Source organism: Azolla caroliniana, unplaced genomic scaffold (genome assembly GCF_043228905.1).
Source record: "Azolla caroliniana isolate FFs.n. ecotype wild unplaced genomic scaffold, voAzoCaro1.0.p SCAF_15, whole genome shotgun sequence".
Taxonomy (NCBI): Eukaryota; Viridiplantae; Streptophyta; class Polypodiopsida; order Salviniales; family Salviniaceae; genus Azolla; species Azolla caroliniana.
The window spans coordinates 14,434,025-14,449,711 of NW_028230450.1; the positions used below are offsets into that span (position 1 = coordinate 14,434,025).

General features: G+C 37.4%; 1 protein-coding gene across 4 annotated transcripts; it reads right to left on the reverse strand.

The window, feature by feature from the left end:
- Positions 1 to 3,013: 3,013 nt before the first annotated feature.
- LOC147854731 (uncharacterized) lies at positions 3,014 to 12,973 on the reverse strand. Of its 4 annotated transcripts, none has more exons than XR_015531031.1 (12): positions 12,787 to 12,973; positions 9,508 to 9,707; positions 9,326 to 9,386; positions 9,115 to 9,199; positions 8,757 to 8,814; positions 8,286 to 8,367; positions 8,029 to 8,141; positions 7,656 to 7,781; positions 7,478 to 7,571; positions 6,284 to 6,438; positions 4,765 to 4,880; positions 3,014 to 3,601 (listed from the first exon to the last, which is right to left on the reverse strand). XR_015531031.1 is itself a non-coding variant. In XM_087331257.1 (12 exons), exons 1-11 carry the CDS (start codon positions 12,971 to 12,973, stop codon positions 4,821 to 4,823), a joined length of 1,224 nt encoding a protein of 407 aa, XP_087187383.1. In that variant the 3' UTR covers positions 3,014 to 3,601; positions 4,772 to 4,820. The 4 variants fall into 4 exon arrangements, 2 of the variants coding, with proteins under 2 accessions (XP_087187383.1, XP_087187384.1); XR_015531030.1 differs by having other exon boundaries at positions 9,508 to 9,710; XM_087331257.1 differs by having other exon boundaries at positions 4,772 to 4,880; positions 9,508 to 9,710.
- Between the last annotated feature and the right edge of the window lie 2,714 nt (positions 12,974 to 15,687).

Below are 15,687 nucleotides of genomic sequence, written 5' to 3' on the forward strand. Positions count from 1 at the left end.
GAGAATTTTGGTGGAAAGATTTGTTTGACTGTGCAGGGAAAAGGTGTGGTTTTTTTCAGTACTCAATTAAGATTGGATGGGACATTTTGGCAGCTCAACGTAGGACTACACCACTGACTAGTCAATTTTGGACCCATCAAGGGGTCACATCCAAATTCCTAGCAAAGTTTTGGAGGACATTATGGAAAAGGAAGCAATATATGAAAATAAATGTCTTCCAATGGCTAGTAATACATAGAGCATTACCAGTCGGCCAGTGGCTGCAACAATCAGCTGGACCGAGTGCATGCATCTATTGTAGTTGCCAAGTGGAGACATTGAAACATTGCTTGTGGGAATGTCATGTTGCACAACAAGTTTGGAGATGAGTGTTTTGAATTTTGACCTTTATGTTTAGGAATGGCAGTTTTTCGTGGGGTATGATAGTATGGGCTACAGTGGTACAAATGATGTGACCATATGAGGCGTGTCCAAATGATACGATTATTAGAATTCAAAGAGGAAGGATAACGGTGGTGCAACGAAGTGATATGAAAGCTCCTTATATGTTAAAGGCAATGCAAGAAGTATAGGAGCTGCTATGCACCACCACAATGTGGTTTATTTGGACTTCTAGGTGTTCTGAGGTGTTTGGTAATACTACTGTTCATCCAGTGGAAAGTGTACGGAATGTTTGGATGCAAAAGGTGCATACCTTGAAAGGGTTGTATGATGAAATTAAAGGTGAGACACATGTTGCAATGTTGCAACACCTCGAATTTATTGCCTATTGAAAGAATGCCCCTTTTCTCACGTTACAAAATGCAAGACCCAAATGGTGATTAGCACCACCAGCAAGTAATGGAGTGGTGGAGTATTGATATTATTTATCCTTTAGGGATGGGGACCTAAGGAAGAATGTAACATACCAATGGTAGCTTGACAATAGGTCAACATGCTTGTAATAACTGTTTATAACTAATGAAAGGATATTTTCCAGGAAATTAAAAATAAAAAAATCCAATAAACAGCAAGCAAAACCTAAGAAAGAGCACTCAATGTAGTATGTATAGTGCTACTAAATCTAACATTCACTATAAAATCTAACAAAATTAATGCAACACTAGATCGCTTTTTTGAGCTTATTTTTGTTTTCTCTAACCTCAATATCACAATTCGCAATAATAAAGTGAGCATTAATATGTTGTAACTAATTAGAATTAATGAGAGTTAATCTTCCAATAACCAAAGTTAGTCTACAATAGTTATCTGATGTATGTGGATGATGGATCATTCTAGACCAACCATGACCAATTTTAATGAATGCACAATCTTATGTATTGGGATGGGAGAGAAGTTGATTGGTCACATTTTTTACAACTTAATGTAAGTTCCACAACAAATGACACAAATTGTGAATATTTTGCCATAACATTAAAGAACAATTTCTCTTCTTCTTTTTCCTTGTTTTTTTGGTAAATTTTAGAAGTACACAAGAAGTCATCCATACCAATATATAATTACGAAAAATGAAAAATAAAGCCCAAAGTCCCGTGTTCCATGGAATTGACAAGATAAGGATCATCTGATTCAACTTTAACCAATAAATAAATGACTCAAAGTCAAAATTAAATGTTTCAGTATGATAATTGTGTAGTGTATCTAAGAATAGTACTGTATGATTTGACAATAAACATAGAGCATTGCACATATTGTGTTTGTGCATGTAGAAATACATATTGTGACACATACACCAAGATGGCCTACTCAGATGGATGACCATTTACAAGCTCTACTTGTTTACTTGATACTTCACACATTAATGAAGACATTGTGAAGATCAATGTGGTCATACATAGAGCCATGGTGACCATAATACTAAACATAAAAATGATGCCAGCGATGTTATTCATGCTCTAATTGTAATGCTCACCCTAATCATTAGACAAATTACCATAAATAATTATTATTTCTTCTATGAATATTCTATCAGATTTATTCACAAGGCATTGCAAAGTATAAAGTTCTAATTCAATCACTAATTGCATCATCATTGTGGCAAAGTTTGAGCTTAACAATATAGGTAACTCGTGTCCTCTTCTTCATTAGTTATTAATTCTTCCACATGTTAATAAGTTGTAATAGCTCCTTGGAAAGCATTTAACAAGCATTCACTTTAATGTCAAATTATAATGACCAATGAGAATAATCACCTACTCTTGAAGAACGATGGCACTCACATTAAAATAAAAGAGATGTACCCTCAATAGAGATTGCAGATGAAATTTCTATTTTGCCGCTGGCACGAATACATAAAGATATTATATTCAAGTCAACTTTGCTAGGTAACTTTGTTAAGTCACGCAAGGGAAAGCATTTTCATAAAGATGGACAGATGTGATCCATACATTTCAATGCCACACAAGAAAGTATTGATGACGATGATTAGAAGGTTTTGCATCCTCAATAGTAAATGCATTTCCAAATGGGTGGATAGGCATTGCGAAAGAAAATTGCTTCAACAATGCATACACATCAAGCTTCAATCATTTCCATGTATGCAAGGGCAGTCTAGAAGAATAATTATACATCAAGGTTAACTAGCAAAGTAAACTTTACCATACATGTACAGCGAGCTTCAATCATTTCCAAGAAGGTATTGATGAAGATGATTAGAAGGTTTTGCATCCTCAATAGCAAATGCATTTCCAAATGGGTGGATAGGCACTGCGAAAGAGAATTGCTTCAACAATGCACACATCAAGCTTCAATCATTTCCATGTATGCAATGGTACTCTTAGAAGAATAATTATACATCAAGGTTAACTAGCAAAGTTAACTTTACCATACATGTACAGTGAGCTTCAACCATTTCCAAGTACGATAGGGTACTCGAGAAGAATCATTATACATCAAGGTTAACTAGCAAAGTTGACTTCAACAATCACTCCTAATTGAAAGTCAGTTAGACCACAATGCAAGAGACGGACAACTACTTAAGGCGTCTTTACCTTTGATGTCTGTACCAAACAGATTGTGATCATTATTGGATTTTTTTAATCTTCATAGAATTACATGTATACACACCTCTATCAGTAATATCAAAACCTTATAACAATAGTTTGGGTTTATCTTATCAAATGCAAGGGGATGCTTTTACAGCAATATGAGATCTGACACGTCTTCTGTTGTATATAACATAACCCAGAAGCCCAATATCTTGCACTACATCCAAAATACGTCCCTACCATGCCACCCAAAGTTCAAGCTAAGATGTTGAAAAAATCAATTTAGTGGAGGGAACGCGATGTTCCTTTCAACAATTATACGAGAGCAGCAAGTACAAGAAAGTGTAAACAAACAATTAACAATTAACATAGTGATTATTAAAATCAGCTCCTTCAAACACTTTTAACACAGATGTAAAGAGTGATTTCTTGAGTTGGGACTTCCTTACATACAAATTTCGAAATTGTTCATGTGAGGCCAGGCAGCATTCATGATGCCATTAAGACTTGTCTTTTGCAACCAACAGCATAGACTTAGTAGTACCTCAAGTCGAGTTTGGTTGAAATGGTTGGGAGTTCAATTCCTTTTTTAACATGATTTCCATGCTACCAACCTGTACGAAAACACCATGCTTGATGATAGTTTTGGAATTAGGGGCAAGACCCATTCATCTAAAAGCAATGATGAGAGCTGGCAAGTGAGTCACTAAGGTAAAGGACATGGAGACATCCTCTACAATCAGAATCTAGAACAAGTCCCCAATACGTCACATAAATGCTTGAGCCTTCACCCTTTTGCAGTCTTGATCAAGCAAGATAACAGAAACATCTTTAGCATGAGCATGACCATGTGGAAGAAGAGAACCAGGCCCTCAAGGCATGGGTAAACATACTCGACATCCACTTTAATGCAGTGTAGACTCAATGTCAAGAACATAGAGGAGGTGACGAGAAGATTGTACACAAGCATGCAGAAAATAAAGGCAAGAAACAGATAACTTCATACAAGTAGAAAAATAAACCTCATAATGCACACACAGGAGGGATACAACCAACATCAAATGTTCTCTTCGCTGATGATGATGACAAAACATCTGATCTGCGTGAGGAGATCCTCCCTCTGATCTCCCTTGATAGTATCATGTGTGGAGTGAGTCACAAGGTCAAAACATCCCACTGATGAGCACATCCTAACGGATGGGTCAAGCCATCATTTGTCCCGAAGAGACCCTGTCTCAAGTACTTACACCAATTTTGCCTCCCAAAAAGAACAACACAATCAATTGTGGAGGAGGAGATCGCCCCACATAAACACAAAGTTGAGAAACTCACGAAGAAGCACCAACCTAGGCAAACGGTAATTCTCAGTGAAGGTCAAGTAATCATTCAACAGTTCTGATATCCCAGACCCTCAGCCACCTCTCCACATAATAGCAAACACCATAGGATTTACTGTTTGTGTTTGTTCTACTTTCTACTCTTCCTTGTACCCCAACTTATGTCATGAAAGTAGCAGAGTGCTTTGAATGCTTATTTTGGTTCCATAGGCATGTTTTTGGTCTCCCCTGGGGGATGTTTTGGTCAAATGTCATGACCTTCAACTAAGACCTGATTTCAGCTGACAAATGCTAAGTTCTAACATATGGTAGCATCTTTTATAATGATTATTAGATTCTTGAGGAAGGAGATTAACCTTATTTTAAGAATTAATAGTGCTGAACAAAAAATGTTGTTTTTCAATACAAACAGGAAACTCTTCCAGAATCGATCAACCCACAATAGACCTGAATTGATCGCACCAGTCTGAATACCATAGCTGATCACATATACTATTCAATGTCTCCATTTCTTTGCATGACCATACTCCATTTGTGGCTCAAGAAATCCTCGGAACTGTTTAACAAAGAAGAGAAACAAATTGAAGACAACTCTGGATGAGAGTAAATATATCTTAGATTTTGCTAGGCAGCAATTTAGCAAGCTCATAGCGAAAGTTCTGCTTTGGTCTACAGAGATTACATCACAATTATAACACAGTATCTACTAAGTCTACAGAGTTGCCAATCAGGCTAAAGAAACCTCCTCAGTAATAGGTGAGGAATTGGCTACAACAGGCAAAACTCAAGATTGTGCCAAGTTATTGCTCATTGTACATTTTGACATTGACCTCGATTTAGGGAAATTCATTTAGAAAATGCTTATTTGTATTCAAAATTACCTATATCTGGTGGGTCGAACTGAGGCAACTAACCATACGAAAATTAAAATTTCGCATGTAATTAATACCTTAGGCAATAATTGCAATATGAGTTTTGTTAAATGCAGACTTGCTACTTTTTCTCTCGAATAAAAAAGTGTTCATGTTACTTTTCACTGTCTAATAAAAAGTGTTGATCCATTAATAAATATCACTAATTATGCTTTTAACTTGAAACTGAGAACATTGTAATTGAGAGAATCAGACACTCATTGTACAAACTGACTTCTTGTTAGAACGTGGACTTGGCAGTCATTAGGATTAAATATTATTCTATTAGTAGATGCTTCAATGTGAGATTGCACATAGCTTTGCCCTTCACAAAGACGACGACTGACACCAATGAAGATCATTACAACAAATGAGGGATCAGGCAAATGTTGGATAGAGTGACTTCTCCAGATTCAAATAATAAATAAAAGAAAGAAGGTGAAGGAATAAACAAACAAATGAAGTCATATTACTATTACCAGAAGTCTACCAGATTTTGGAGGATTTGAGTAGAAAGATGTCTTGATCTAAGAACTAAAACTAACCATGACAGCATTCCAACAACGAGATAATAGAATAAGACTTCAAAGCCAATTCATGATCTTGGCATTTTCAAGTTGTGTTACTATTACTTCAGAACTATATCTAAGAAGCTAGAATACAGACTAAGATCATGATGAATACATTTCCACGTCGATCATGATGAATACATTTCCACATCGATCATGATGAATACATTTCCACATCGATCATGATGAATACATTTCCACATCGATTAGAAAGCTTCATGCCCCTTCATGACCTAGGGGTTTTATTTAGTAATATGGATCCATACTTTGAACTTAATTGAAGAGAAATCAATTTCTTTGCCAGAAGATAAGAAGGAATAAAAAGGTCAATGAATAGAGCTCCAACACAGTGATCACAATCAGCGCTGTCACAAACATAGTATTCTCACCGGGATCTCATACTTCCAGCAGCTAAACAGTAATTGCATTAATTAATGTAGCGACTCAAACAGGATCATAAAGAATAGAAGAAAGAATACCTTGGATCCATCTGCTGTCCACCGTGCTCCATAACCTTCTCTCACCCGAATTTCGAAGACATGTAAATCTGGAGGTACAAAATGGACATTCAACCAGTATGCATTCTCCATTATCTGAGTAATGATATTCAGTGCTAGCATGTTTTTCACATCATCTGCATTCCGATACACAAGTACACACATAACTCTCAAATGGACAAAAATACATATGATAGAAGAAACTCTTCAAACATCAATAATCAAACTAGAAGGACTGTAACATCATCTTAGAAGATGGATATCTCCAGAGTATCCTGTGGACACAATTTGCAGCAGGCGATCAGTATCTAGAATTTCTGACGCAAATTGACACAATTTGATTATCCAAGATTTCCAACACCATTTTCATGTGAGCTTATATTGATCAGTATACGCTTTTAATCTACATTATTACAATAATGTAATTGAAGATTTATTTAGCTGTTATTAAAGCTAAGGGAACGCTATTAGATTCAATCATAACACTCATTGAAATTCGATCAATATAATTGTTACATGGTGTAGCATGCACAAAACAGATCAGATGTTAGGGAAAGTTGTAGACTGTGTCTAGAATTACTGATATATTTTGACAAAGACCATTTATGCAATTGGCAAGATTTTAGAATGAACTTGCATGCATCATTAATAAGATTCCAAATCTTGCTTATACCAGCAAATTTCAGGCAAGATTTGCAATTATTCTTAACCGCCTCTAATGCACCCAATTTAGAGAATATCCTTTTCAGTCATCAAGCATCATGTTGCACTATTAAAACCACATTGCCTACAGACCCTTGTCTCAAACCAACATCGTGTCAAACGCAAAATCATGGAGATTGCAAGTTAGTAGATGCAGGCATCATATTTGCCCTTGGCAAAGAAAAGTATAGCCTTTATGGTATCAGGCAAACAATACTTCTAGCATCAGATTCCAAGCTTTTGTTTCATCCATCTTTCAAATGAAACCAACTAAGTGCCTCACTTAAGTTGAGATTTTGCAATTTCAATGTGACAATGCGCATTGAGAAGAGATGATGCTTCAATCATAACACCAGATGATGATTTCACTTGAGATCAAGTTTTCTGAGTTAAGTATGTGCGTATATATTGATTCTATTGCTTAAAATGGAGGATTTGCATTCTAAGCATCACGCCCAAAAGAAATGATCATACCACTTCCTGAGAAATGGCCCCACCAGCCAGATATGCTTCGATGGACATGCTTTGCCAAGGCCCTTGCACCAACTGTTAATTTACAGCCTGAAATCTTTACAACAGAGTTTACTTCGAAACATAAAAACATTTCATATATCTTTAAATTCGGAACATGAATATTTACATGGGAACTTACATCTGTGCAGTTAAATGCTAAAAATGATCCCAATAGAGTAGCCCACCCAGGAGATAAGGCATCTTTGACACTTCCAACTGTGCACCGAAATCCCATCAAAGCCTTAATACCGTCTACGCCTAACACCTGATATCATAAAAACATTAATCAAGAACTAAATAAAATGATACATGAACTCATAAGCATGCAAAAATAAAGGTTATATGTTAACAGAACATGATGAATGTAGGTATTGAAATTATCAACACTTTTCTTGAACCTCTAATATGTCCATTATTTCTATAGTTGCTCTGGCTGAAAGTTGCATTTGTCACAAGTTTTAAATTCGCCTTAAATCAAGATTTATAAGCGCAGAAAATGCGAAGTGGATTACTTCAAGTATATTCTTTATTATGTGAAGTGGTTGTCTGTCTGCATGCAATGCTTGAATCCAGAAAACATGGTCAGGTTGAACAATCTGGAAATTATGAATATCCATCACGATGCCTGTTTCATATTTCATACAAAAAATGTTCCCAAGTTAAGGTTTGTTACAAACCAGCATAAGTTCCACCTCTAGAGATAATCAACAAGAATGCATATCTGAATGCTCCAAATGTTGTTAAAAAATCAATGCGACCATCAGCATACCATTAATTGAATCTTCATTGTCCAGAATTGCTTCATACACCTTTCTTGATGTTTTGCAAGCATGCTCTTGTTTATTTAAAACCTGAGAACAATTTGGCGAATGAGCTTCATAAAAAGCATCCTTCTGATGGAATCGGTCTTCATCCATTCATTCAACTTAAACTTGATGAACATAATCAGAAAAAATCCAAGCACATTGAGGACATAATCCATTCATTAGATTGAATTTCAACATATCAAGAAAAATATTAACAGCCAGACAAGCTTTTGTTTTGGTGAATACAAGGCCTCTAGAGGTTTCTAATGTACGCTACCTACCGTAACATCACCTCTAAGTTGGGAGAATCACCTAGAATTCTAAGGGGTCATCCATGAGTGCATGATGAACGGGAAGGCCCAATTCCTCACAGCTCACAAGTTCAATAATGAATTCTACAAGGCATTTCATGCGTATAGGAAAAAAAATTGAACCTGAATTTCATAAAGAAAAGTCTTATTGAGGAGAACGAAATCCCCTTCTAAGATTGCCCTGCAAAATAGTAAAATGATGTCTATAAATTAGCACCGCAGTTCCTGCACATCATTGGTATATTCAATATTCTCTCAACCCAGTCATTACATAATTCAGACTATGACATTATGTGCCGATTTGAATCAAGTGCAACAGAAAAAAATGGGTAAATGAGCTGTTTCAGCATAGCAAGTTCTCATTTCTCACCAGTATAACTAAGACGCAGCATTTCAAATAGCATCCAATGAAAGCAATTGACTAAATTCTTCAAAAAGTGATTTCTGACAAACTAACACTAGCTCAACTTCTCACACAAACCTTCTGTTTTGAATTGCAATTGCAGGTTCATCTTCTGTCTTATACTTCAGAAAGACATGTAATGCATCTTCAGTTTTTTCAAGATCTGTGCAAACTTCAAAAGCATGTTTCAGAAATTGCCAAACAACCCACTGTAAATCAATTTATCGCTCTTCTTTGGTGAATCATGAAACTCCACAGAAAAACATCACAGGAAAGCCGTATGAATCACCTCTCAATTCAGCCAAGAGCATTCTTTCGCCGTGAAGATCAAGCTTCACATGTTGTATCAACTGGATGAAATAGTGTGCCCATGGTCATCATACATTCTGAGAGCAAAGATACCCTTCAAAGATGACAGCAATACCACTGATTACATATTGCTGATAGTAAAGAATGAATGCCTTAATTTACCTTCTGCAGCATAGCTAAGGATTCTATTGTCTTCTCTGTCCATATCTTTATTTTCTCCTCCAGAAAATGGTCATATGGTAAACCAGGTATGAGATCTACCTGCCTCGGAAAGACAGAATTGGCAACCATCTCCAACAAAGCATATGCCAGGTACTTAAAAAGAGGATGAACAGGTACACCACATTTCACTGATAAAGGAGCTTCTAAGACATCAGAGAAACAGAATTATGATTACATTGATAAAAAACTGAGTATACTTCCAAATCACATTTGAATTGCAAACTTGAACATAAAGAAACCTTTTTTAACAAAGAAACAGAACTTACATCTATTTAGCATGAAGCTTCCAATAGTGCCAAAGAAACAGCAATTACATTATCCAACTTTCCATGTGCCTTGGAAACAGCATTTGCTTTTGATTTGAGGCTTCTGAGCAGCCAAACCAATGGCATTTTCTTTTCTTTTAGACTTCTTCAGTGCTAAAGACATATCTCTAACATTGACTTTGACAGTGCCAAAGAAACAGTGCTTACTTTGCCCTCACGCTAATACAAATTGCTTCTATAGTGCCAAGGAAAGAACATTATTGCTCTGGCTACTACAGTGTGAGAGAAAAAAGCAATGGCTTTTAAAATGATGTGAATCCTCTACATGGTAAAGAAACGGCATTTACTTTGCGCTGAGGCTTCTAATGAGACCAGAAAAACTGCATTTACTTTGATACATTGTGCTTTCACAACATCTATGGTGAAGCCTGGCTTTGGTTTGAAATTGAATACATGCATACACATGGAGCCTCTACAGAGCCCAAAAAATGCATTTACATTGATCTGAGGTTAGAAAATGGAAATTGCTTTGATAGGTAGCTGCTGGAAGGCTTAGGAAATATATTTGGCTTTGATACAAGAGCTTCAATGACACCTGAGAAATGTCTCTTACTTTAATTTGATATCAAATACATTTCCTTTCTGTCCTTCAGTACTTTGGATTAGAGATAGATCCTACAAAAGTTGATTAAAAATGATGCATGAGTGCTGTATTTTTTTTTAATTAGAGAACCCAAAATCTTCTCTGGCAGTGAGTTTTTGTCAAACTAGTGATTCAATTGGGGTTTACCAACCACTAGGAGTTCTATGGGCTGGTTTCATGATTCCATCAATGGGATTTCATGACTTTTCCTGAAAAAGTGATGCTTGGTTAGTTGTGGGTGACCAAAACATAATCACAGCAAATGGCAACAAGGAAGGGCATCAAATCCCACCTATTTATCATTAGTTGAACAATTCCTACAATGATATTGGGCATACATCAACAAGGAAGTATGTCAAAACTGTCGTTGAAGGTTGTAGGGTTAGGTATAGCAATGGACTGTCATTGTCATGAACGTGCATTTTCTCTCAGTATTGAGGTACTGATTGTGCTTTGAAACGGGGAGGTTACTTGAAATGAAAAGGCAGGGAAGATTTGTTTCCAAAACTTAACATTCATTATTAATTTTTCAAGATAGCAGAAAATATTAGTGATGCAGTTTACCAGCTAAGGCTACAGAAATCTAGACTATTCATGATGCATTCCATGTGGAATCTCCTTAGGCCTATGTGGGACATGCTGATGATATGCCATTTCAGGAGCAATACAAATTCAAAAGATGGAATGAAATTCTTGTCCACGAAAAAACTTTGGCAAATAAAGAAAGAAAAATGAAGGGTAAAATTACTACAGATTACTGGGCAATAATTAAGGAAATTTAGCAACCAATGCAAAGCGGATGGAAAAGGCTGAATTAGGTGATTCCCTCAACTTTTACAACTTTACTTAGCAGCATTTTGATCAGAACCCAGCATGAGTTAAGTTTGACAAAGTTAAACTTCTAGAGCATAGTTTCACAGTCAAAGGACGAGTCATCTATTTGGTTTTCACACCAATTCAACGCTATAGGGATGGTGCTGCTTAACTTTGTTAAGCATATATCATAAACTTCTGTAATGTAAATACGTGTGGGTTCTCCATATTAGCCTCCATAATTCTTTTCCAGATACACATGCATATAGTTCAGCTCATACCAGAGATAACTCATTAGATGAGACAAATAGTGCGAGACACTATCGTCCAATTTATCTGTTAGCATATATTGTAGACATGCAAACAAGCTTGCTTGCATTATTTTACGTGGGAGATGTGTCAAGAGGAGTTATCTTCCATGCTCAGCAGAACTCTTGAAATTGGCCAAGGCCCCAACAGTCCCTAGACCTAACAATTGGCAACGCTTCGGTTTGAACCAAACCGAACCACGGTTTAATCGGTTCGGTTCGATTCGGTTCAGGTTCAGTTTTTTTTAAACAGTTCGGTTTCAACAGTCAGAAAACGCACTTTAAACGGTTAAACGGTTTTTCTTTTCTTTTTTTTAAAATTTAAAAAAAACAGTTTACAAATTTTTAAAATTTTTTTTTAAATTTTTTTTCATTTTTAGACCTTATTCTCACATTTTAGGAACATCTTTAAATTTAAAATTTTAAAATTTGACCTAAGTTGAAAACCGAAACCTAACCACGAAATCGTGGTTTTATCAGTTTAATGGTTTAATGGCTTGAAAATTATTTAACGGTTTCGTGGTTCAGTTCGGTTTAGGTTTCAAACTTTTTAAACGGTTTGGTTTTGACCCTCTCAAACCGAACCAAACCGTTGTCAATTGTTACCTAGACCAGAGGAGCCACATTTGACTAGCCCCGGAATTGGCATGTGGCCAACTCAATGGATACCAAGGTGTGGAGGTTTATGCAAATTCATACGAAAATGTATAAATTGGTTGAACTTAGGTTTTGGATTTTATCTCAAAATATCGTCTTCTATCAATGATGAATAAAGAAATACTGAGAAGAGAGCCAATCTTTTGGACCAACGAGGAGCTAAAATCCTAGTTCAAACACAATGTAGCTTCGTGGATATGAAATTAAGCCTTAATGAATAAGGACGTTTTTGTTCATTTACAGGGTTTTCTCCAGTGGTGCCTATTGCCTACAGTAAGTTCCATACACCAGACCGTTCTTCATCTAAGCATGGTAAGTAACGGCTTGTTTACATTAATCCAACGCATCTGCTGCACAACAAAAAGGAAACGCAGGTTTCATCTGCTCTAACGAGCACCATTTGCTGTTGATTGAGAGCCATTTCCTGTTGATTGATCCCGTGTCTTTTTTCTATCGCATAGTGTGTGGGTAGACGAATTGATTTCATAGAGAATAGAACACACGCACGCAGGCTAGGGTTTTTGGAACTCACCAGAAGAGCAGGCGAGAAGGCGACGAACGTGGGATTGGAGCTGAGCAGGGAGGGAAGGGTGGGGATCCACTTCCGGGAGCAGAAGAGAAGATCGGAGGTGGGCAGGGAGGAAGTCGGAGAGGTCGGATTGTCGAAGAATCGTGTCTATCAGGGAGGCAAGAAGCTCCGGGAAAGGGAACGCAGACATGGCCGCAAAAGCTCCTTCCTTCCATCTCTGTTTTGCCTTCCCCTTCGCCCCCTGAGAAGCTTCTAGAAGCTTCTAGAAGGTTCCAGGAGCCCCCTGGTTTTTCATATCAAGAAGGTTCTAGAAGGTCCCGCAAAAAGATCGGGCACTCTTGGGGCCTCCTGAGATCAATCATCGGTCAAGAAGTTTTCTTTTGGATGCCCTACTCTCGGCAAAAAATAATAAAAAAAACCCTCTCCCCATCTCTGCGCGTTCATTCATTAGTGGGGCGACATACCTGTGATCATGCATGGAAGTGTGGAGGCATGTTGGAGTCGGCAACAGCTCCGCTCAAGCCTAAATCGAGCCATTAAACCGTTTTTAAAACGGTTTGTTGGTTTGCCGAATCGGCTCGACTCAGTTTGGGCTTGAGCTTCTCAAACTGGTTTTGAGCTCGGCTTGGCAAAGGTCAAGCCAAGTCGAACCATTTTGGGCCAAACCGGTTAAGGCTTAATCGGTTTAGCCAATTTAGGTAAGCTTAACCAGTTTAGGAACCAATTCGATTCAAGTTTGAATTTCTCCAAACCGGTTGCGGCTTAACTGGATTGATTCCTAGAAGGCCAAACCAGTTGAGTCAAAATTGAACCGTTGCCGATTCCTAGAAGCATGCACGTGTCATGAAAGAGCAACGACATGTACGAAGCAAAGGCAAACCTTCATATGTTATCCATCAACATCTCTTGCACCTCCTTGTTGGCATGTTTTCTCTTTGCACCCAAATTATAGATCTGAGCATTTTTCTCCATTTTCAAGGCCAATCTAAATTCAAACATTTGTTTTACCTCTAACTTAATCTACGCAAAATGACCTAACGTCAGATGGTCACACTCCCTCTCTCTCCCCCTTGTACATTTTGCAATATGAAAACCCCACGATTTACATATGATACCTTATTGAGTGCCATACATCTATGTATATCCACATTCACCTCCTCTCCCCCCATATCTATAGTGAAACCATTCATCGTATTCCACTGCCTTATTTAAAAAACTATTCTCCAATAATCACATTGCTCACTCACGCTGCTAATGAACAATTCCATGTGCCATAATGATGATACGAATAGATCTATTACTATGATGTGCAATACATAGATCAAAGTAATTTAGAGATAATATCCATATTGGCATGTTCGTTAAGTGGGATGTGCTCAAATACACGACTTGTGTTTAAAATGTTATAAAAAATAATATTCATTTTCCTTCAATGAGCATCCTTGTCGGATAGACCAACCATAGTGGCCTTACTATGGTGATGATATTACATGACAAGGACGTTGTTTACAAAAACCTACATATTGAAAGGCATTGTAGAATGAAATCTACTTTTATTTTATTCATCAATGTCAAGTTAAAACAAAACGAAGTTTTCTTTGGATTGACTTGTTTCTAGAGAGCTACGCTTGTATCTAGGATGTCGCATCCTTTAACATAGCTATGTGTCATTCCATGATGTATCTATGAAGGTGGGGTGATGCCTTGGGCAATATATTTATAAGTTGTATTCAACTTGATATTACGCATATCCCCTTTGTAGATAATCACAATATGGCATTCGAAAGAAACTCCCTCAAAATGGAGGAACAAACACATGACCTTTTTGTGGGCTCTTCTAGAGCTAAATGTGGCACTAATTCCATACCATTAATCACCCTTTCCACCAAGCTATAGAAAACCCCAAGGTTTGTCATTAAGGATGTTTGTTGTAGCTAAATCTTGTTTATAAATGTGAGCCTATGACATTATAACTTATTCAATACAGAGGACTTACAACCTTCATATGTATCCTAACATTTACATGCTTCATATTTCTCAATACTTCATATGTATTGTTGAGTAGTGTCAAAGAAAAGGCAAATTTGTTTACTAAACTCATACAATTTGTTTGTTTGTTTCTGTTGACACATTGCATATTTCCTATGTCACACATGTGACTGATTGCAACGCTTGCTCAATTTTTCTATTTCCTTTTCCTAGCCCTTGCTATGTATAGTTTTGCATGTTAGTCACAATTGTTAGTACCATAGGGCGCCCAAATATGGAATATACTTAAACCCAAAACGGGCAAATGCGTAAGTGAAGTGAAGCGAAGTCATAAATGTCATGTTGGTCAGCAGTGCCAGTACCAAAATTGCAGATGCAAAAGCGAAGCAACCATCAATATATGTTAGTCCGCATGATGGGTGGCCAATCTTGGAACGTGGAGGCAGGTGCACTAGCCTAAATATGGGATACAACTGACACACACACACCCAGAATGGCAAGGCGTAAAGCAAAAAAATTCGGGACGTCTGGGGTTTTCCACCGGAGTAGGTTAGATTCTTAGCCCCCTGCCCCACCTTGTTGGGCCCGGCCCTTATCACGCTCGCGCGCACACACACACACACACACACACTTGCCATAATAGGAGAGCTTTCCCAAAGTGGACACCCTCCCCCTGCCACACTTGGACAATCCCAGGACCTTTTTCCCAAAGTAGATCCGACACAACCAACCAACCAACCAACTAACTTTTTCTTCTTCTTGTGGTCTAGTGTCATAGTGATCATCATCACAGTCTTTTGAGTCAAACACTCCCCCAAGCAAATCACTTTCCTTCCAATGGGACTCCTTTTCTGCTGTCCCCCATAGCCACATCCCAGCACAGAAAACAAAACAAAACACACAGAGCAATCTGCC